Source organism: Tamandua tetradactyla, chromosome 2, assembly GCF_023851605.1.
Source record: "Tamandua tetradactyla isolate mTamTet1 chromosome 2, mTamTet1.pri, whole genome shotgun sequence".
In the NCBI taxonomy this organism is placed as follows: domain Eukaryota; kingdom Metazoa; phylum Chordata; class Mammalia; order Pilosa; family Myrmecophagidae; genus Tamandua; species Tamandua tetradactyla.
In genome coordinates this window covers 143005618-143029714 of record NC_135328.1, presented here as the reverse complement: position 1 = coordinate 143029714, position 24097 = coordinate 143005618, and the positions used below count along the sequence as shown (strand labels likewise).

Sequence of the window (24097 nt, the reverse complement as noted above, 5' to 3'; positions counted from 1 at the left end):
AGACACCGACCGCGGCGGCAGCGGCAGCAGCAGCTGCGAAAGGCAGGGGCGGCGGCGGCGGGAGGGAGGGCAGCAGGCCGCCCCGGCGCCCATCCACAGCTCCGCCGCGGGGCACCGGCGACAGGTAAGCGCGCTGCTCCGCCCCCGGCCGAGCCCACGTGCCACCCCCGACCCGTCCGCGCGGGGGGCGGGGGCATCAGGGACCCCGGCGGCCCCGGCTACAAAGCCGACGGCAGCCCGACCCGGATCGGTACGGGCGGACACGGGCCCGGCCGCCGGGTCGCTGTAGGGTAGAGGGTCTACGGAGCGGCGATGCCAGGCCTGGCCACCCGACAAAACCATCCCCGGGCCGGCGGCGGCTCCATCCGGGGCTTTGCAGAGGGAGGGGACGGAAGCCGAGAGGGCGGGCGGCGGCCGGGAGGGAGGAGGGAGAAGGAGGGAGGAGGGAGGGGGCAACCGCGTCCGTTCCCCGCCGCCGGTCCCTCCCTTCCCGCCGCCACCGCGAAGGCGTCCGATCGGCGGCGGCCGGCGAGCGTCCCGCGCTGGAGCCGCACGGCGGGCCCGTTCAGGTGCGTACTCCTCCGACGCCTCGCCGCCGCCCTGCTGCTTCGCCGCTGCCGCCCGGGCGGCGGGCCGCAAGCTGCGGAAGTGGGCTGGGGGAGGGGAGGGGGGAGGGGAGGATCCGGTCGGACCGGAGCAGGCCCGGCCTCCCTGGCGCTTCTCCCAGCGGCAGCGGCTCCCACAGCTGCTGCCGCTCCGCTGCGGCTCCGCCTCCCCGTGCGGGCGGGGGCGCGCACGCGCGCTTCCGGCAGCACGGCTCTCGCGCAGTCTGCGGCTCTCGCGCGCGCTCGCCCGCTCCCCAGCTTGCCCCCCCGGCGCCGGCGCCGGCGCGTCGCGCTCGGCGTAGGCGTAACCATTGTGCTGAGCGCTGCGGGTCTCCGGCGGGCGCGCGCTGGGCCGGGCCGGGCGCTCCTCCCTCCGGGCCTTCCAGTCTTTCCTCCTCCCCCTTTCCTCCCTCCCCTTCTCGCCTTCCCTCCCTAGGAGGGCCTGGGCGTGTCTCACGGCTGCGTTCCCCTCCACGGCCCCCTGCCGGACCCCCTCCCCCTCGAAGACCGTTGGGCCGGGACGCCCTGGGCCTAGCGCTCCCGCCAGTCGCCGGTCTTTCCTGTGGACTCGGGCGGAGGTCGCTTCCCCGGGCCGGACCTGATCCCTCGGGGTCACGACCCCAGGCCCTGAATTTTTAGACCGGGTTGCCGAGAATTGATAGTACAGAAGGTGCACGGGAAGCCAGGCTTTGGTCGCTTTTAGCTGGTGGTAAATGAGAGAGGCCATTGAAGAGGGAAACGGTGGCTGCAGAGCTGGCAAGAAGTGAACGGGTCGAGGGAAGATAGTGCTGGTTATTTCCCCGGCCCTGGCTGCCAAACTCCCTACTCTGCTCTACTAAGCCTCTGCTCTTTGCCCACCCACCCTGTCTCGTCCGTATTGTTCATTGCGCCTGCTTCACGTAACGAGACCCGATAGGGTGTCGATTTGATCCATTCTCACAGGTGGTTAATTGTTTTTAATAAAATAAAGCCTGAAGAAGGTCAGCGTTAGAGCCTCAAATTTTAACTCCAGGGTTCTGGATTTACTCAAACCGCTGCCCAGGCCATACCTCTTGACCCTGACAAAGGCTCAGGAGCTAGGTGTGTGCACATCATTAACACGTTAGTCTGAGAGGCTGAAATTTCAATAGAAAATCAGAACGAAAACATTTTAATCATTAAATCAAAAAAACTGATTTATCAAAATCAGATAATTTAAAATTAAAGTAAATTTTATTATTGCATTCTAAATAACTTCGTGGTGTGTATCCAGGATGTTTTCAGAAGGTCAAAAGGTGATGTTTTTTAAAGAAAGTGATTTTATACAACCTAGACATATATATACACACACATATAATACACATACAGTATTATAATTTCACATATGTGAGCTAGGATTTTCCATTTTGATCTGTCTAAAAATGAAGGGAAAGGTCAGGCCCAACAGTAGATCAAATGCACAGGTAGCATTGTCCACTTGCATTCTGTACTAGAATAAATTTATGAACAGGGGGAGACTTCGGCATTAGATAAAATCTTTCCTAATTTGGAAAAAAAAAGTAATTTGCCATAAATATTAAATTCCTCTAAACTCGGCAGTTCTCCTTTAATAAAATTGTGGTTTTTGTAAGTTTATTTTCTAGCCAACAGAATTGCCCTATTATTGTCTAAAAGGACAAGAAATGATTTGTTAATGGACAACGTGTATTAGGTGCCACCAGTAACCAACAGCAGAAGAGCCTATGAATGGGTGATACACAAACCATCCCTAAAACGTTGTTAAGGCCAAACACCAGATTTAAAGCTTCTCTTCAAAGAAGGTGTAAGATCAATTCGTACCTCACAAATTTTGCCACCTGTGTGCTCCAGCAGCAGAGGAGAACAAGCATGTCTTAGGTCATAGAAAAAAACTGCCGTTCTGACAGTTTCTTTTTTGTCATAAGAATTATTGTCAATTTGGAACTGTACTCCAAAATTTGCGGGTTTTTAGTATGCACATTTGTAAAGTAATATAAAAATATATTTACCCCAACCATCTAAGAAGATACACCCTGAAATCCTGTGACTTCAAGTTTCCTTTACATGTCCCTGAGCAAAGGGATGTGCTTTCCCCAGATACTGAAATAGAGTAGGAAGTGAAGTGAAAGGAAACCTTTGATGTGTCTGATATGTGGCATTGACTTGGGATCAGCTTCCTTGGACCTGGGGCTTCCTCTCTAAACCCACTCATTTTCCCTGTAGTAACTTAGAGAAATTGGACAAATTTGTGGTGCCAAACAATTATTATTAAGGAAGGTTGGAATAGCTGCTGGTCCACTCGAGATTTCTCCAATAAATTTCAGCACGCATCAGGCAAAATGATATTTATCACTTCTACTTATGCTCTTTGGGTCTCCAAAGAGCAAAGAGCATGACCCTAAAACTTGAAGGAAATTGAAAATTTTCATTTTCCTGAAAAAAAAAGGTAAACATTGTAAGCATTAGATCAAGAGCATTTTTACAAACCTTTCTAATGATGAAGTAGTTATAATTTCTATTAATAAATGAAACATTAAATAATAAAAATATTTTGAATTGTTAGGAAATAGGAGTCAGCGTTTTTACTATGCTGATAGGCCACCAAACCACAGAGCCATAGAACACTCACCAAGATTGAGCAGTCCAAGACATTTAGGACAATTTTTTTTATGGTACAGAAGCCACGTTAAAGTCTGATATTTAAGCTGAAACACATTGTCCCCAGGCCACGTACATGACGTATGCATCCTATGATTTTGATTCTCACTTCAACAAAGTTGGGTATACAAAGATAAGAACTGTAAGCACATATATCTGGCTAAGTACTTAAAAAACTACTTTCTCACATTATGGGAGGTTTTAGTGTATGGCTCCTTTATAATCAATAGTTCCTTTAAATAGCTCCCTAAGTTCTTCACCATGCAAGGTGAGTATCAGAATCAGCTGAGAATGATTTCAAAATTTATATTTGTTCTTCTACCCCAGACCTAGTCATTTAGGTTCTCTAAGTCCCCAGGAATGAGTTGAAGTGCCTTCCCTAGAACAGTGGTTATGTAAATGTAGTTGACAGTGCCTTTGCATTCCCAAGACCCTTTCAAAGTGCCTTGTCCTGAAACTAGTTTCATAGTAACTCTAATATGTTATTTACCTTTTTCACTATGTTGACAAAATACGTCATCATTGTGAGAGTCTATATAACTCAGTGAGCCATATGATCAATGGATCATTGATCCATTGTCCAAATGATCAATGGATGACATTTCGAAATCATGCAAAGGTGAAAGATCCATTCAAAATGCAAGCTAGGCCAGTCACTTTTTCCGTAATAAAGTAGGGAAAGTTCATTCAATAATATAATTTCAGATCTTACAATTAAGCTTTAGGAAACTACCACTTGTTGAGTTTAGTGCAGTATCAAGGAAGAATATCACAATTATTAGAAAAGGTTATTAAAATATTCCTCCCCTTTGCAACTATGTATGTGGGTGAGGCTGGATTTTCTTTATTACTCATGGCAGAGTAAATGCAGAATCCAATTGTCTTCTCTTAAAAAGTTTTGCAAAAATATAAAAAGCTGCCACTTCTGTTTTTGTTTTGTTTCTGGAAATATTTTTCGTTAACAAGTGATGTATTGTTATTTAAATAAATATTTTCTAAATTACTCATTTAATTTCAAATATCATTATAACAGTATAACAAATAGTAATATAACAGAAACTCTTGATTGTCTTCAATTTTTAAAAGCGTAAAGGGGTCCTGAAAACAAAAAGTTTGAGAACCCCTGCCCTAGAATATTGAAATATATTCTTCAATTAAGACTTTGAGTTAAATCACATTTGGAGCTCATCTCTGGCATAAACTGAGCTATACCTCAGTTTATATTTACTTCAGAATAATTTTGCTAATCATACTGTTTATAAAACAGGAAAGCAACCTCTACTTAGTAGGAAAGTAGAAGCAAATTAGATCAGGTTTTAAATTTTGCTGTGTGTAATCAAATATAGGTTTCCTTTAAGTTATGACATAATGTCTTTAGAATTATCACTTTGATATCAACTCTTTATTAGCCATAAATTTCTGATCTGGTTGTACAACTAAAGTGCCCCTGAACTACTTCCTAATCTCAATTTATGCTCAGAAGTTAAAAACTAATTTTAATATTAACCTAAGCAAAATATAATTTAAAAGACAAATTTTATATAAATGCAATGCTTTCCACAGTTACAATAGTGCTCTTGGCTACCTTATACCCCACCTTTTTCTCACTATTATGAACGAGAATTGACTAAGGAAATTTTAAGAAAAAATACCGGTCCGTAACCACGACTAAAGAAGGTGCATTTCCTGGCTTTGAAATCCAGTTTTTAAATATGTTAAAATTCAAGTGGCCAAACTCATTGAGGTTTACTTCATGGGACCTTAAACATTAATTATTAATAATACTAATTGAAAAAAAAGCAGTTTTTCATCCTGGTAAGTGGTCTAAACTACTTGAAAGAATCAATCTTACTTGTGGGTAGTGCTTTTTCTTGTTACTCATGCATTACAATATTCATTTCTGCTTCACTTAAATAATATCTAGGACTTCAGAGGACCCTTTTAGTGCCCTTGAAATGGGTAATCTAAGTGGTCTTTAGTGTCTTAGAAGAGCTATTATCTTTAAAAAGTGAACCATCAATTCCCAAATGCTAGTTTGGTCTCCTATCTTTATACTGAATGTGAAGGAAGAACTTCTATTAAAATGTAACGTGATTATATTGTCCCATTCAGCTATACCTTCAGAGAATGAGTAAGACAGTTACTTGTAGATCAGCCCAGTGTGTTTAGAAAGAAATGCATTTTCGCTTGTGATGGAAGACAAAAGCACTTGACAACTAGGTGTCCAATTATCAATTTGGGAAACAGTGGTGAGGATAACAAAGCATTGAGTCATCTAAAATATGGTTTACATTTGACTTTGGAAAGTGTGTTTTGCTTATTTCAACATGGATATGTCTTGACAGTGTCTGAATTTATAAAAAACGTTGTACACATATATAAAAAGGCATTCCTTGAAACCCACTTCTAAAGACTACCTCCCTTCTTCATCTCTACTTTTCTTCGGTTCCCCTTTGCTCATCATTCTGATTTAGGAAAGACAAATGATGTTGCTTTTGTCTGATTACTATTTATTTATTTATTTTAGTTCCATTGGCATGTTAAATGGTGGGGGATTTTATGAAGGTCTTCAATTTCATGTTTAATTATCCTCTCTGTGTCACTAGGACTGATAAAAACTGTCAGAAACAATCCATAGAACAGAGTGGTATCATGGAAGTACCATAAGATTTAGACCTAGAAGACCAGGGTTCATATCCTGACTCCTATTTGTTTACATTTTAACCTCTTCACTGGAGTATAGTGATTCAAGGGTGTGGTTTCTGGAGGAAGACAAACCTGCCTGACTTTCTCTAAAGCCTCCAACTTAAATCACCTGAGCTCCAGACCTATATATAGCCAATATGTGCTTACCCCATATCTCTCTTGGGTGTTTCAAAAATATCTCAAACCCAGCATGTTTACACCTAAACTCAGGATCTTCCTTGGTGGGAAGCCCCAAGATCTTTCAGTTTACACAAGTTGAAAGTCCAGGAGTCATCTCAAACACCTTTGTCCCGGCTCCTCCATCTAACCTACCAACCAGTTGTGTTGACTGCTGTTTAAAATATCTTTCCAGCACCGGCTTCATCATCACCACCTAGTCCAGCAGGTCTTCTGTACTACCACAGTAGACTTCTCATAGGTCTCTCCTTCATCAGCCTTACACCCCTGCCCCCCCCCCTTTGGTTAGTTCTGTAGCCACAGCCCTCTAGTCATGCCCATCAGGTGGTTTTCACATTTCAGGCAGCTGATCTTTTCCCCGCTGCTCAAAATCCCCTGCAGTGGCTTGCCATCACCCTTAAAATTTGTACTGAAATCCTTAGCATGCCCTGAGCCTTCAGCCGCCTTTTACCTCATTCTTCTCTGGTTCTTTGCACTGTAGCACATTGGCCTTTCAGACGCTGGGTTGCGTCTTTCTTCCTCCCATCTCAGGGACTTTTCAAATGTGGATCCCTTGGTCTGGGATACTTTTTCTCTACCTTTACCAAGTTAACACTTCTCATTCTTCAAACAACTGCTTAGTTGGCATTTCCTCACAAAAGCCTTCCCTGACACCCCCGATTAGACCAGTTTTTCCTGTTTTATGATTTCATAATTCTTTATTTTTTCTTTGATAGCTCTTATCAGAGTTGACTGTTACAAAATTGAATGCTTATATGATTACATCCCAGGGCTCTGTGTATTCTGCTCCCCATCAGAAGCCTGGTGCCTGACCCCTTAAAAAGCTCACACTAAATCCTGTATTTGTCAGGTGCTTGACTGCTTCCCCTGTCTGCCTCCTGCAAGCTAGTCCTGAGTGTGCCCCAGGTCCTTAACTTCTCTCGGTCTGAATTCCTTCATCTTGAAAAAAGATCATCATTGAGGGATTTAACTACCTGATGTAGACATAGCACTCCCTATATTCCTGGGCATATGATAAGTAGCTATTCATTAGGAATGCTATGGTTACTACTTAATACAATTAATAATGAAATAGTTAGAAAATATGGGTATGTGATGGTATGGTCAAGGATAAGTAATGTACAAGAAAAGATTATATAAACTATAAAGCATTGTTCAGACCTGAACTATTAATAGAAAGAAACATGAGGTAACATTTGAAACTAAAAAAAATTCTTCCAAAATACAGTACACCTTAAGTTGTGAGCATTTTCCAGGTCAATTTAGAATAAATGGAAATTGAACTTTTAGAAACTCCTTAGAAATCATTTGCTCTAACTCCTTAACCTTAATAGAGAGATGTGGAAACTCAGGCCTGAAATATTGCATTTCTCCCAAATCACCCTGCTGGTGAGGGATGGAGTCGAGACTGGAATTTAGCACTCTTCTCCTTCCACCATATGGAACATATATGATAATATACAGATATTATATGGTAAGTTACCAATATTATCAAATGCCAGACGACATGCTAGAAACATGGGAAAAAGCTGTAAGTGATAGCTGAGACTCAGTGCTGATTCGCAGGAATCATTGAGCAGGCAGGTGTTAGCTGACATTGGAGGCCAGGAGAGCCTCCTAATCCTGAGGGTCAGGGAAGTGTGCAGAGGACAGGTGGGGCTGGGGGGATGGGGCAGTTAAGTGAATGGAAAGTGGTTGTGCCTCAAAGGCCTATGGTATTTGTGGCTCCCTCTCCTGACCTGGTCTAGAGGTCAGGGTCCTGAGCCTCTGAGCTTTGAGAGAAGAGCAGGGAGTTTGGTGCCAAATAATGGCCTGCCTCCTGCCTTCAGGACCTGCCAGACAGAGGAAACTGCCTTTCCTCCACTTAGTTCCTCTGGAATTTCCAAAGGGAGTTAAAGTAACATTATTTTGTCTCGGTTATCATCAACATACGTAGATGAAACTGGCCTTCTGACCGTGCTTGGATTTCAGAATTTGGACACTGATCACTTCATAAAGACCACCAAACTGATGAGAACAGTGAGATGCAACTTAATATCAGAAAGCAGAATTTTATCCTGTAATTTTTTTTTTTTTGCATTAAAAAGAACTTATTCTTTTTCCATATATTGAATAAAGTGCCAACTGTCCTTTCTTGGGAAGGATTGTCCTTTATTCTGATGTGTTGTTTCTGCCTGTTTATGTTCAAAAGCTCCCATCTCTACTCCCCGTCCCCTTGAGGTGTGTGGATAGTTTATGCCTTAAAGAGGGAGCAGTACTCGTTGAAGCCCCAGTTTAAAGATCTGCTTGTTTGTTTTTAGTGGGTCTCTGAAATCCCAAAGTCTGGAATCCATTAGTGTACACGGTGGCGTGTAGTGCAGAGTAAGGAACAAGATAAGCTGTGCTAAAGAAGGTGGGTTTCATCCTAAAGGTAGCTGAGACTCACGGAAGGCTTAGGATCCTAATGTTGGGTTTGCCCTTTGGAAAGATCACTCTGGCTGCTATATCAGAGTGGACAGACTGGATCAGAGACGACAGACTGGAAGCAGGGTTAGGAGGTAGCAGTCAAGTGGGGATGGCGACAAGTGTAACTATTAGGGAAGGGTTGAAGAATAAAGTTGGTGGGTCTTGGGTAACTGGCTGCCATGATAGAGGACAGAGTGGAAGGCCTGAAGGAAGAACTGTGATTTCTGACTGGGCCAAGGGGTGGGTGATCGTGTGGCTAGGTGAGCAGGGGAACCCCAGGAGCAGGTGTGTGTTGGCTTTTATTGATCTTTGGGGATGGGTTCAGTTGTACGAGTTTGGGGTTCTGTAGGGCTGCATCAAGTGGGAAGTGGGTAAGATCACCAGGGTCTGCAGGATGAGGGCAAACACCCAGGAGTGCCAGCAAAAGAGGAAGCCTTGGCAGAGGTGAACACAGAATGGCCCAAAGGTGGAAGATAGGCAACAAAAAGCATGGCCTGGAGGCAGGGAGCGATAGTTATCGAAGCAGGAGGAAGGGGAGGAGGTGCTGCCACCCTGAGCTCCAGGAGGCTAGGATCAGAGCGCTGGGTGACCTTGCGAAAGCTGCCTCAGTGCACTGGGGCAGAAGCAGACTGGCGGGTAAGCATCGATGGAGCCAGCCTCAAAAGTGCTGCAAACTCAGCCTGTTGTGAGGGGCCATAAGGAAAGAAAGACTTAGAAAAGGGCAGTACTAGGGACATGAGGGTGGGGGGAGCAGGTGCCCATGATGCCAGGAATCCTGTCCCGGTGCCCTCTACCACCACTCGCACCGCATTTTCTCAGGCCAGTTCACATACATAAGCATCTAGGGGGTTGGGTTTTGTTTTTCTCCCTGACAGATGAAGTCTCTTGGTCTATAAAATACAATTTTTGCTGATCTGTGTGATTTTTTCCTTATATGAATTTTGACCATGTGACATTTTTTTTTCCTATCATTTGGTTTCTCCATTGCTCTGAGACTCATGTATATGAGCTTTTCTCTCTGTGATTTATATTGAGTTTATTTCCTAATTTAGGAGATATTCCTAAATTGAAACCCTAAAATTACTAGTAGTCACCCTTAAAATAGAAACAGCATTTTATCCATGGCTTCATTCTTGAGGACCCAATAAAATGCTAACATTGGTCCTTCTACGCAAAGAGAGAGAACCATACATTTTGCTGTATCCAAGGTGATGATCTATATCTGTTAATGTAAAAACCCCAAATTCAAAATCCTCCTAAAAGATATTGAAAAATTGATAGCATTAAAATATAAAATTTTATACCAGGATGGACAATTCTGGTATTTTGTGTTTCAATCTTTTATAACAACTATATATGCCTGAAAGCTGAAATAAAAATAAAGATTTCTTGTTAATTTTAAACAAACACACTTCCATAGGACATTGTGACAGATCAAATGAACTGGGTTTAAGCCCTCTTCTTGCACTCGTTGGTTCCATAATCCTGGGCAAGCTGCCTCACCCCTCTAAACTGTTTCCTCATTTTTAAAACAGGGCCTGCAATGCTTCAATAATCTCAAAGCAGTCAGAGTAAGAATTAAATGAATACTATATGGAAATGATGGTCAATAGTAAACACTCTATAAATAAACCACTCTCCTCCTCATTATCAAAGGACTAAATAGTAAGATATTATACTTGAAGCTCCTGGAGTGAGTGAGCAGTGGGACCGGAAACTGCCTAATCATCTCGTACCCGGATCAGAGCCACAGCATGTGATAAAGCAGCACATCACAGCCTAAAAGGATGTTATACTTTTTTGTAGGGAAAGGCTGGTTAGTGAGATGGAAAAGGAAGTATTTTACAGTGTCCAGTGATTCAAGGCAATCTTCTAAAGTGACATCTGGTGGAGGTGAGGTCAGAGGGATGTTTCTTTGTAATCCCCATTACTTTGCAACCTGGCAAGGGTCTCCGACTCTCCTCAACCCCCACCCTGCCTTTTCTGTTTCTCCCCTTCCTGCTCAAGTTGTTTTCAGCTTCTCTGGTGAACGCAATAAATATTGGGGAACTAAGTTACTTATTTCTGCCATTAGTTTTCTCATTTAAACCAGACTGCATTCTGGTCTTTATACCCAAATTACTTACAAAATTGGATGACCTCCCCTATCTCTTATACTTGAATATGCCTCTAAATAGAAAATATGAGACTTGGACATCCTGGATCCTTGCTCTGTGACCTTATCAGCCCATTAAACTATTATTCTACACTATAGTTTGTTTTCAGGTATACTTGTTAATTTCTGAATCTATCAAAATATCCCTTAGAGCAGGAAGGAGAGTGAGTTAAGAATTGCTGTGGGCCTTTTTTTTTTTAAAGCTCACTGATAATGTAGTCTCCTCAGTAGTTTCCCTTACTCTGAAGTTAATGCATATTATCAGTTGTTGTTTTTTTAATGAATTAATGTGTACTGGGCTTTTTCTTATGAACTTTTAAAATTTTGAGATAATTATAAATTCACATGCTGCTGTAAGAAATAATACAGAAAAATCCCATACACCTTTGTCTGTTTCCCCCAACAGGAAAATATTACAGAATCATAGTTTATCACAACCACGACATGGGCATTAACACATTGAAGACACAGAACATTTCCATCACCACAGAGATCTCTCACGCTGCCCTTTTATCACACCCACTTCCCTCCTACCCTCATTTCCCCCTTAAGCTGGAACCACTAATCTGTTCTTCATTGCTATAATTTTGTCATTTAAGAATGCTTTAAAAATGGAATGATAAAGTATGTAACCTTTTGGAATTAGCTTTTTTCATTGAGCATAATTCCCTGGTGATTCATCTAAGCTGTCGCATGCATCATTAGTTTGTTTCCATACCTGTTTAACCATTCACCACTTGGAGGATATCTGGGTGGTTTCCAGTTTTCAATTACAAATAAAATCGCTACAAACATTTACATACAGATTTTTGGGTGAACATAGATTTTTATTTCTGTGGGACAAATGTCCAGGAATGCAATTGTTGAGTTGTATGGCCATTGTATGTTTAAATTTTAAGAAACTGCCACACTGTTTTCCTTTGTGGCCATACCGTTTTACATTTCTACCAGCAATGCCCAGAAACTGATGGACCCAGTTTCTCTACATTCTTGCCAACATTTGGTGTTATTTATATTTATAATTGATGGGTGCTTGTTTGTTTGTCTGTTTGTTTTACATGGACAGGTATCGGAAAGTGAGTCGGATCTCCTGCACACAGGCGAGAACTCTGCCCGTCCTGTTTATTTTTTCATTAGCCATCCTGACAGATGTGTAGTGAATATCTCATTGTGGTCTTAGTTACTTTCCTTTGATGGCTAATAATGTTGAACATCCTTTCCTGTGCTTATTTGTCATCTGCATATCCTCTTCTGTGAAATGTTTCTTCATGTCCTCTGCTCATTTTCTGAGTGTTTGTTTTACTCTTAAGTTTTGAGAGTTTTTTTGATATACTAGATGCTGTTCCTTTGTCAGATCCAGGGTTTGCAGTTTTCTCTCAGCCTAAAATACATAGCTTGTATTTTAATTATCTTAGCAGAGTGTTTTCTGGAACAGTTTTTAATTTTGAGGTTGTCCAATTTGTCAGTTTTTCCTTTTATGGATCATGTTTTTGATGACATAGACCTAGTTCCCTCAGACTTTCTCCTATGCTTTCCAGAAGTTATATAGTTTCTGTATTTTACATTTAAGTCCATGATCTATTTTGGGTTAATTTTTGTATAAGGTGAGATTTAGGTCAAGATTTTTTTTTTGCCTATGGATGTCCCTTTGCTCTGCCACCATTTGTTGAAAAAGCTATCTTTCCCCCACTGAACTGTTTAGCACCTTTGTCAGAAATCAGTTGGGCATCTTTTGGCTTCTCATTTCTGCTCCATTGACCTGTGTGTCCAGCCTTCTGCCACTACCACACAGTCCTAATTACTGTAGCTCCCTAATAAGTCTTGAAATTGGGAAGAATAATTCTTCCTATTTTGTTATTGTTTTTCAAAATTGTTTTAGGTGTTCTAATTCCTTTGTCTTTACATATAAATTGTAAAATAGCCTTTGTCCATAGTTATGAAAAAAAATCCTGCTGGGGTTTTGATAGGAATTTTGTTAAATCTGTGTATCAATTGGGGAAAATTGACACTTTGCTATGTTGAATCTTTAATCCATGAACACAGTAGGTCTCTCCATTATCTGGGTCTGTTTTCTTTTATAAGCATTTCATAGTTTTCATCATATAACTCCTGTGATGTTTGGTTAGATTTACATCCATGTATTTAATTTTTTAAGTGATTCTAAATGGAATTACATTTTTAATTTGTGTCCACATGTTCATTGTTAGTATCTAGAAATATAACTGATTTTTATATGTTTATTTTGTATCCTGCAACCTTACTGAACTCATTTATCAGTTACAGGAGTTTTTTATAGATTCCTTGGATTTTTCTACAAATTCCATCTACAAATAGGGCAGTATTTAAAATTTCTTATTTTCCCATTTATACGTCTTTTATTTCCTTTTTGTTCCTTGTTGCAGTAGCTAGACTTTCCATTCTAAGGTGAATAGTGAGTGTAGACATCCTTGCCTTATTCCCATTCTTAGAGGGAAAACATTGAGCATTTCGCTATTAATACTAAGTATAATGTTAACCTATGTGTCGCTGATTTTTGTAAATGCTGTTTGACTATGGAAATGAAACATTCTACTAATTTGATTAATCCAGGCAATATCAGGCAGCTCTGATAATCACACTGGAGTGGTTTGCTAGGGTGAAGTGTAAGGAATAAATATCATAGATTTGTTTGGATTTTTTCAGATTTAATTTCGACTTCTCCACCTCTAGCTAGATGGTCTGGCCAAATTACTTCTACCTCTCCAAGCCCATTTTCTCATCCATAAAAAAAAGGAGGAAGAGCCCCAACCCTGCTTCCTCACTCATAAGAGTCAAAATCAAGGGAATTGGTATATGTATCCGTTACTATATCACAGGAGCTGAGCCAAACTTAGTAAAATCTTCACACTGCCCAGGTCTGATCCTTTCCCAGCACTTTCATTTGTCTGCCCCTATGGAAGATTTGACGACTTCTGATGAATCATTAGAGTTTGCATTTGGGATATTAAACTTGAAAGATTTAAAAGATCCAGGAATATTTGTAGACTCAAAGACTTGATGCTTAAAGGCAAAATATCCAGATTCATTTCCTGCTTCTCCACTTACCATCTGTGTAAGATTGGGCAAGTCGCGTAGCCCGCCAAACCCCAATGTCCTCATTTGTAAAAGGGGGATAATGCAGAATCACTTCACCGGACTGTTGTGAATTTATGTAACTTTTAGCATAGTGCTTTACAACTAATAATGCTAGCAATTATTACTGTTGGTCACTAGAAACGACACATACTTATTTGTGAATCACCTTACCTGAAAATTTAAAAAAAATTGTTTGCTTTGCAGATTTTTTAAAAAATGGATTTGGCCAACCATGGACTTATTCTACTGCAACAGTTAAACGCTCAGCGCGAATTTGGTTTCCTGTGTGACTGCACCGTTGCGATCGGCGACGTTTACTTCAAGGCACACAAATCAGTTCTTGCTTCCTTCTCCAATTACTTTAAGATGTTGTTTGTCCATCAGACCAGGTAACTAAAGTGGTTGATAATAATCTAATGACTATAGACTTCTTAACCTCCATGTGTCTCTTTCCCACGGAACCTGACTTTGCCTTCTCAAGGCTTTGGGGCTGTAGACCCTCCCTCCCCACCTAAGCCCCTAATTCCCTCAGGGCCTCACTTGCTTCTTTCCCACCTTGTTACCCCTGCCGGACTTTCTGGAGGTTCAGACCCCAAGCAGCCCCTCCACTTCCAGATATACTCACTGGGTATCACCTGTGCGGGCAGCCAGCTGCATAACCTCAGTGGACCCTTCTTTCATTCATCATTTGAGGACTTGAGCTCTAAGCCCTTTTTCTCACTTCCTCGCCACAGGCCCATAAATAGCCCTCTTATTCTTAATCTCATCCTTAGCTTCTACTCTAATGAGAAGCTTGAGGACATGAATTTTCCCGGTCTCCCTCTTTTCTATCTTAACATGTCTCTGTACCTTTGCTCCATTTTTTTTCCTTCCCATCATTCCTATCGTAGAGAAAAGGGCCTCTTGGTAGCTCGGGAAAAGGAGGCTCTGCCTTTCTCCCTCCCTCCTGCTCCACAACCCTACCCCTCCATTTTCATTCTGTACTTTTATTTTTTACTTGTCATCCTCCCCCTCAGTCTATGAAGGATCAAGGCTTCCTTGACATTGCTGTCTGCTTGAGTTATGGTGCTTTTCTCTTTTCTTTTCTCTGTTCATGTTCTTCTCATCCCACTGTCTTCCTTTCTGTTTGCAGTGTGGCTTCCACCCCCATCACTGCTCTGAAGTCATTTTCCCAAAGGTCACCTTTTCATCGAAACCACGCTCCATCTCGATCTTCATCGCCTCGTCCCTTGCAGCGTTGCTGCTGGCCACTTCTACCACCTCCCCTTGCTTTCCGCCCTCTGACCACGAGCCTGTGGGAGCTGCGTCTGCGGCTCTCTGTGCTGCTTTCCCCATGCACTCTCCCTCCCTCTGTCTGCTTATCTTTTCTTAGCTCTGGTCTCTATGGCCCACTTCCAGTCTACAGCTCTGACCTTGATCTTCTCTGCCTCCAGAACTCTATTCCCAAGGATCCCCCCCTGCTTTATCTCATTTAGCATGACTCTGATTCCAGTCTTTTCCTGATTTGCCTATTTTTTTTTTTAAATCTTTAAGTAACGCAAGCATAAAATCTGTTCTAAAAAATTTGATTCTTTGTCTCCATGTCTTACCAGTCCCCAAATCATGTCTTCGTTGAAATACCTTTCACGTTTTTCCATCCTTTCCCCTTCTTGGTTCCATTTCCTAATCCCTCATTCTCCATGTTACTGCCAGGTTAATATTCCTAACATGCTTTGGCTGTGTTGTACCAGTGATAGAAACCTAGAGGGTATCGCTGCATGAAATAACGCCCAGCGCCCACCCACCCCACCCTGATCCTTCATCCATGGCCCCCAGGGGCCACTCTCATCCCACCCTCTTGCCTCGGCCTGACCTGCTTCCGAGCTGTGGCTGCCCCAGAGGCTCTCTGCTGGAATTCTGCGGACAGCCCGCATCCTCACAGTTCTTCTGACTTCTTCCATGACCCCTCCCCTAAGCCTGCAAACTGAAGCTGTAAAGGGCGCCCTCTTCCTCTAACACTAATAGTACCTTAGGCCCTTTACAGCACCCACTCAGTTTCCCTGTGTTGCTGTTTGTGTACTCACCTCCCATCCTCATGTATAAAGGCAGAGGCCACATTTTACAAATCCCCATGAATGTGACAGTGTGGGGTTCAAGTGTGTACACATGGTAGCCACTTGGCAAATTCCGGATGATCAGAGTGAGTGAATGATAGAGGCTTCGTGCCAGGAGACGTTGCTTCAGCCTGCAACCCCATGCTGCACTCTTTTACTTCACTATGTCAGACTTCATAGCTAGTGGGAGTTTTGTTCTTAGAAGTATTCAACACAGTGAATTCAGATGTCTTGAAAGGGGAAAGATTTTCATTTGGAGGAGTGAAAAAAAAATACAATGTAAGGCCTTTTAATTAGATGCAAGAAACTTAAGTATAGTCAGTAACTAAATTACTTCTAGCCAGGGAATGTGATATTTGTGTAGCTAGAAATTCCAAGTTGAGGCAATTGGAATTGGCTCACCCACCCACCTTCACCTGCCTGCTCACCTCCACCTGCCAAGTAATGGCTTCTTGAGCCAGGCAGCGGGCAGAGACCAATCTCCTAGAGCCCTGGATGCTAGGCTGCTTGGCTCCTTAGATATAGACTGAGCGTGAGCATGCAATCAGAATGTTTTCAGGTTTAGCTGAGAGGCTAAACCTTTGTGGCTGTAGTTACCACTAGATGTCTCTGTCTTAAATACACAACTCTAATTATAAGTTCAAATCAGGGTCAGACCACAGGTAGTGAGCGCTCAAAATTAAAAATCCCGAGAGACAGCCTTTGCTAAGTACATCCTTCTGACCATATGTAACATTCTTTTAAAATACTTATTTTCAGAATCCTTTACAACCAGTTTTTATTTTAACAATCCAGTGAAGGGAAATTGAAAATGAAAATTATTGTGAAAGTTTATACCGAAGTTTTAGCTATCCTAAAACTATATTCATTTTCTTTCTGCATAAGTGTTCAGTCAAGCAGACACCTGCAGATGAAACCACTTAGATGTAATTATGTCATAAAGAGTATTCTCTTCCTGAAAAATTTGAAAATGACTTAAGTCTGGCCCATGGTAAGCTGAGGGACAAAGGAGGAAAGGCCAAGCTGCCTGGAAATAAAAGTAGTCAAGGACAGAAATGACTAAAATGATAAAGAACTTTTAAAAATTCTACCTCATTGCTATGTTTTGTTTTGTTTTTTAAATGTTTTTTAAGTGTGTGTGCACATGTGCTTCTGCTTTATGAAAAATATATTAAAATTTTAAAAAATCTAAATAAGTTGATGCACATAGTTTTGTTTTGTTTTGTTTTGTTTTTTTCTTTTTGCATGGGCAGGCACTGGGAATCGAACCCAGGTCTCTGGCATGGCAGGCGAGAACTCAGCCTGCTGAGCCACCGTGGCCCACCCCACATAGTTTTTTAAAATCCGAGAGGTGTTTTCCCCTTTCACAAGTGATAAAGGACAGACTATACAACAACCAGCAAGGTTCTTAAAGAAGGAGGCCCTGCTTGGTAGTTACCTTTACAAGATGCTGGAAAAAAACAAGGCTCTGCGGCGCCCCGTGGTGCAGTGGTAGAGTGCTCGCTGTCCATGCGGGAAACCCAAGTTCAGTTTCTAGACCATGAACCCCACCCCCAAGAAACAAAACCCTCTCCCCTTTGAAATTCTCCCCTTCTCTTTTTGTTTTTGTTTTTTTGTTGGGGGTTGGGGGGAGAGGTGGGACTCATTGACTCCGTCTCGTCCTGCCCTGAGGAGCATTCCATCCTGTGGTCTGTCTGACCTAGGAAAGACCCCTCCAGTTATTTCTTCACTTGGGTGTTGATTATTTACATTCTTCACCACTGACATCATCACTGATGCTTTTTGTTTTGAATATTGAACTTTACCAGAGCATCTAAATTATGTTATAATGTTCACATCATATTTTTAGACCTCATCTTGGGCTAAAAGGGAAGACAACCTGTATTTGCAATCCTGTTTCAAGATATGAAATGGGTGGAAATCCTCAAATAAAGATATGAATGGTCTGTGTGTCTTTAAAAAAATAAAAATACCCCTAGACTCTTCAAGGGATACTAATTTTATGCTTGATCTTTATTCTTTGACTGCCATGCTGTGTAGTTAAATATTTTTCAAATGATTATTTGTATGCAGTCATCTTAAAATAGGCATTGATTGTTCAGTAACTATTCAAATCAGTTCTTTCACTAATTACTGTTAAAGTCACTGTTTTCTCTCTTTTTTGCCAGAATGAAATGTTAAATTTATAATAACAGGGTTTACTGTTAATATTTTAGCATACTGAAAAAATATCAATGAGACACAAGATGATTGCTAAATGAGCCAAAAAGACTTATATTACCAAGAAGTTGCATAATAATCAAACATGACTATAAATCCTAAAGGCATTCAAAGAAGCTATGAAATTTATAGATTATCCTCACTCAGTGGTGGTAATACATACCTCATGATATGTAGATAAATATCTCATTGGTTTCTCATGTGTTAAAATTTCTCTCATTTTTGATGGTCTTTCTAGAGTTATTGGGAGCCTCTTTTTGCTGCTTGATCAGGATGCTTCTGGAATGATGCAAATACATGAGTCTAAAAGCTAGGAAGTCAACAATAAATGCTACCAACTACTCTCAGTCCTCCCAGCTAACTTTTGGGGGCCTCAGTTTCCATGTCTGTCAGATGAGAACATTGAAATCTCCTTGTCTAGGACACAGGACTGTTCTAATGACCTAGCAGATCTCGGTGTGGTAGCTTTGGAGTTTAACTGTCCGAGATTCCCAACCCCATTCCACCACTTACCAACCCTGTGATACCAGGCAGGGCCTTAACTGCTCTGAGCTGCTTCGGTTCATGGCAATTAAATAAGGTAAAGCCTGGAAAGTCCAGCAGCAGAGCTGCTGCTGCTGACTATAATTTATACTGTTTTCATTATCATCATTACCAGCACAACATTTGATAAGGAACTGAGTGGCCCCCAAAGCTGATTTTTAAGGCAAATGTGCGATACTGAGAAGGTGGTCTAGCTCCGTGAAAGCTCAGTGTGGCCTCCCTTCCCAGCTCTGCCCGGCTCTTTGGTACATCATCCTTCTTGGTTGGAATCAGAGAGTTGCAAAGCACCATCTAAACTAGGTGTATTCCTCTCTGTGTTGTTGTCTTGCACACATACCAGTCCAACTCCTCCATGTCATTTCACAGATGAAGAAACATTATGCCCAAATAGGTGGTTGGATTTACCTTAAAAGATACGCTGTGAGTGCACGGGTCGTTCAGTGGTAGAATGCTCGCCTTCCATGCAAGAGACCCAGCTTTGATTCCCAGACCATACCCCCCCCCCCCAAAAAAAAAAGATCTGCTGAGCTCTGAACAGCTTTAGATCTATTAAATTTTGTAGCTAACAGAACCTCTGGGATTCGTCAGGTCAGTGGTTTAGGACCATTACAAGGTCACAGACCACTTTCAGGCTGATGAAAAACAGTGGGTCCTTGACAAAAAACAACAACAAGATTTTGAATAAAGAAGCCCTGGAGCTCCATACAAGTAAAATTTTACTAATTTAATTTTACATTAGCTTACTAGAGGAAAACTGCTTCATGAGTCTTTGAGTTATGATACCATGTTTGTTTAACAGGAGCTCATTCTTTGGTTAGTCCTTTAAAATCTTTTTTTTTTTTAATTTCTCTCTGTTAATATAAAGCTAAGTTATACAGGTTCCAGTGTGTATTGAGATTATGTCAGGGTAACATGAAATCACATATAAGAAGTGTGAGAACAGTGCCTTTATCTTGAATAGTCCATCGCATGTTGTGAAACTTAACTGTGAAAAATGGGAAGTGTTCTTATTTTTTTTTTTTTTTACATGGGCAGGCACCAGGAATCGAACTCAGGTCTCCAGCATGCTAGGCGAGAACTCTGCCTCCTGAGCCATCATGGCCCGCCCAGGTTTCATTCGTTTTAACCAGTGTCCACTTTTTCTTTTCTTTTTTAACCTCAGGCTTAATGTTATCCTTTGAGACATAGATTAACATTTACTTACAGCTTTCTTGTTTCTTTCAGTGAGTGTGTCCGTTTGAAACCAACTGACATACAGCCCGATATTTTTAGCTATCTCTTGCATCTGATGTACACTGGAAAGATGGCACCTCAGCTTATTGACCCCGTCCGATTAGAACAGGGGATCAAGTTTCTACATGCTTACCCACTGATCCAGGAAGCCAGCCTCGCCAGCCAGGGGGCTTTCTCTCATCCTGACCAGGTGTTCCCATTGGCTTCCTCATTGTATGGCATTCAGATTGCAGATCATCAGCTGAGACAGGCCACCAAGATCGCCTCAGCGCCAGACAAGCTGAGCCGAGATCCAAGGCCGCAGACCTCCAGGATGAGCCAGGACCAGGTGCCTGAGGCTACACAGCTCACCCAGCTAACATCAAACCTGACTCAGGTGAATCGGACAAATCTTACTCCCTCTGACCCACTGCAGACCTCATTGTCTCCAGAACTGATTTCCACTCCGGTTCCTCCCCCTCCTCCCGGGGAAGAGACCAACATGGAAGCTTCTTCCTCTGATGAGCAGCCTGCAGCCCTCACCATCGCCCACGTCAAGCCAAGCATCATGAAGAGGAACGGCAGCTTCCCAAAGTATTACGCCTGCCACCTGTGCGGACGGCGCTTCACCCTCCGGAGCAGTCTGCGGGAGCATCTGCAGATTCACACGGGGGTACCGTTCACGTCAGGCCAACAGGGAGAGAGCCGTGGGCCCCTGTCTCTCTGTAGCAATGCAGCCGACCTGGGCAAAGATGCCCTGGAAGTGCCTGAAGCTGGGATGATAAGTGACAGTGAGCTGCCGCACATCTCGGATTCCCCGATCATCGATGGGCAGCAGCAGTCAGAAACCCCGCCCCCCTCCGACATTGCGGACATTGACAACCTGGAGCAGGCAGACCAAGAGCGGGAGGTGAAGAGGCGCAAGTATGAGTGCACGATATGTGGACGCAAGTTCATCCAGAAAAGCCACTGGCGGGAACATATGTACATCCACACCGGGAAGCCTTTCAAATGCAGCACTTGCGACAAGAGCTTTTGTAGGGCCAACCAGGCTGCCCGCCACGTGTGCCTCAACCAGAGCATCGATACCTACACCATGGTGGACAAACAGACTCTGGAACTCTGCACGTTTGAGGAAGGCAGTCAGATGGACAACATGTTGGTACAAACCAACAAACCCTACAAATGCAACTTATGTGACAAAACATTTTCGACTCCCAATGAGGTTGTTAAACACTCATGCCAAAACCAGAACTCAGACGTTTTTGCCCTTGATGAAGGGCGGTCCATTCTCCTGGGCAGTGGGGACTCAGAAGTGACCGAGCCTGACCACCCAGTGTTAGCTTCCATCAAAAAGGAACAGGAAACAGTGTTATTAGACTGAATGTTACTTATCTTTTTTAAAAAACAAAACTGTCATTTTTACAAAGACTATCTTCCTTTCCTTCCCCCAATTCAAAGCTATAACTGTCGTTCTCCATGGCATGCTACAATAGATCCCAGCTCCCTTTCGCCTTTCCCCCTTCTCTCCATCCCAGCCTCTGTAAAGGCTTCGTGCATTATAAACCTGGAATATATTTACTTTAATACAGGGGATATTGGAAAGATAATGATCTGTGGTACCTATAAACTCAAATAGATTTTGAGAAGTTTTAGATTGTTAAAAGTATACTTGGAACTAATGAAGAGTATATAACAGAACAACTAGAAAGCAATTTGGTAAGCTAAAATTATGACTTTCCCTGGGTAATAAGTCTTCCTTCTCAGAAAAAAGAAAAAAAAAAAAAACAATGTCAGAAAATATAGCATGCTTCTTAGAGATACAGCTGGGCTCTGTACTATGCAAAATCTAGAAGGTGTGGGAAACTTTAAACAAGAAAATGCTCTTAGGATTTATCCTACAGGTGTCTTATTTCAGACTGCATCTTTTGAGATTATGTCCAGTCAAGAAAATTCACTAGTTAAGAAATCTACTTTAACAAAACACAAAAGAGGAAAAAATAATAATAATGTGATGGCAATCTTAATTTTTGGATAAAACATGATGAGCTGTGAGTTTGTGTGTTTGTAAGAGGAACCGTGTGGCTACTTGCTATAAACAGGTGAATTAATGCACATGCCTTATCTAATTGCTGGCCTCTTTCAGAGTTGAACAACAACAAAATGCTGTATTTTTAGTTCCTGACAAATTTGTTATATTTTAAAAATCAGATTTTTAAATACTGTTCTACAAATTATCTTTCTGAATAGAAGATGACATGCCATTCTAGCAGTTGCCAATAGTAAATACATTTTAGCACCAACCAGATGCTTTTAAATCAGTGGATATACCACAGGGAAAAGGATCCAGGCTGTGAGCAGAAGAGGTAGTAATGTGAATGATTTTAAAAGTTCCTGCTAAGAGTTTACTGGCAACATTCATAAACACATCAAAAATGGCAAAGAGAAATCAGGACCGAAAATCTCATTGCTGTTTGGGAAAGAACTTGATTTTAATGTTTATTTTCCAATTTTTTTTTTCTTTTTAATGCCTGAAATTCTCTCCATTGACCTGAAAATAGTAAAAGTCGTCCATTATTCTTCTTTAGGCCAGTAACAGAATGGTCTCATGGGACAAAACAGGAGCCAGAAATAAGGACCGAAGGGGACAGGGAAGGGAGAGAAGAGTCAGTAGCTCCGCTCTATGTATATGTTGAAAACTGAATATCCCGTCATCCTATTTCATGTATAGTTGAGTTCTCAGATTTGTAAGTTTTTATACATCCTTTCATTGAATAAACATTTAATTAAGTGGGTATATGATTTTGTCTCTTTTATATTTCTTTGTCTACCCCAAATATGCAGGATGGAGACATAGCATTGCATGAGGAGTCCTTTTCTTACTCTGTCTCCTGTCTGCAGAACTTTGGGCAGGCCTCCTAGCCAGTTTGTAAAATGAAGACATTGATAACCATGAGACTCAAATGCGTAAATTATATGTGAAAATGCTATGAATAATAGAAGTTTGACCTGGAATGGATCTGGAAATTGGAGGCTGCTGTAAATTCGAGGATTTGGGGGAAAAAGGAAGGACCACTAGATGGCAGTAACATACAGCAAGCTTTATTTGGGGGCAGGTTTGAGTGGGAGGGGCAGTCCCTCACTGCAAGAGCCATCTCTAGAGACAGAGGCAGGAGGGCCACCACCCAGAAGGGGAACAGAGGATTCAGAGAGGGGGCTTCGTATCTTGGTGATGTCACTCAGAAGCAAGGGTCAAAGGGCCAGCAGCCCGCAAAAACCAAGAGCCTGAATGACCCACAGTTTGGGAATGCCTGGGAGTGGTGGGGAAGGGACTTGTTCTCCCCAGCCAGGGTTGCAGGGCCCTTCTCTCCTTGCTGGCCTCTCTGGGAAGATGGGTCAGCAGACTGCAAACGCTGAAAAGACAACAGGGAGAGGAGGAAAGAAACGAAGCATGGGTAACTCACAAATTGGGTATTTCTTCCCTAAATAAGAGCATGTATGGAAAAAAAAAATGTGCATCTAGATAACTTTAAGGAAGATCAGTGCCATCCGAATCAACCAAGAAACATATTTCAGGAAACAGCAGTTCCTCAGCAGTCACAAAATGGCTTCTAGTTGGCAGTTTTATTAAAAATCCCCTTTCTTTTCTAATTAATTCCTAATTAGTTAATTACTAATAATATGAATGTGTTGTAGTGAATTTTGCTTTCGTTTGTAATGCACTTTCACGGCAAGAACAACTTGTGAAGTATGCAGCTATTCATTCTGATATGAAGAAACCACTGCCGACCGGGAAAATGGAATCTAGATGTTCATTTGTGCATGAGATTTTAAGAAATCTCAAGTTGTGCATGGGAGTTTAAGATTTTAAGATTTTTGAGATTTTAAGAAATGTTACAGGAATCTGTGAGGATTCTTTTTCCCTAAGTGTGTCCTAAGAGCAGAAAAAGGGCAAAAGAGCTTCAATGCCTCTGTCCCCAACATCTCTTCTGTTTATCAGAGCCATAGCTCTACTGCCAAGCCCACATTTAACCTTAGATATCTCGTTAGCCCCTCAAACAACATTTCCAAAACTTATCCCTCCCTCCAGTTGCCCCCTACCCCCTATGTCAACTGGATAGAGTGACTCCTCTATCCCGAATCTTCATTTTTCACCGACCCTATTCCCCGTG

The 24097-nt window shown here is 42.2% G+C and overlaps 1 protein-coding gene across 3 annotated transcripts; it reads left to right on the top strand.

Moving 5' to 3' along the window:
• Positions 1–22724, top strand: ZBTB2 (zinc finger and BTB domain containing 2). 3 transcript variants are annotated; one of them, XM_077149274.1, is made up of 3 exons: positions 1–124; positions 14062–14246; positions 19938–22724. In XM_077149274.1, exons 2-3 carry the CDS (start codon positions 14074–14076, stop codon positions 21307–21309), a joined length of 1545 nt encoding a protein of 514 aa, XP_077005389.1. In that variant the 5' UTR covers positions 1–124; positions 14062–14073; the 3' UTR covers positions 21310–22724. The 3 variants fall into 3 exon arrangements, with proteins under 3 accessions (XP_077005389.1, XP_077005390.1, XP_077005391.1); XM_077149275.1 differs by lacking the exon at positions 1–124 and adding an exon at positions 490–569; XM_077149276.1 differs by lacking the exon at positions 1–124 and adding an exon at positions 9596–10481.
• Positions 22725–24097: the final 1373 nt, after the last annotated feature.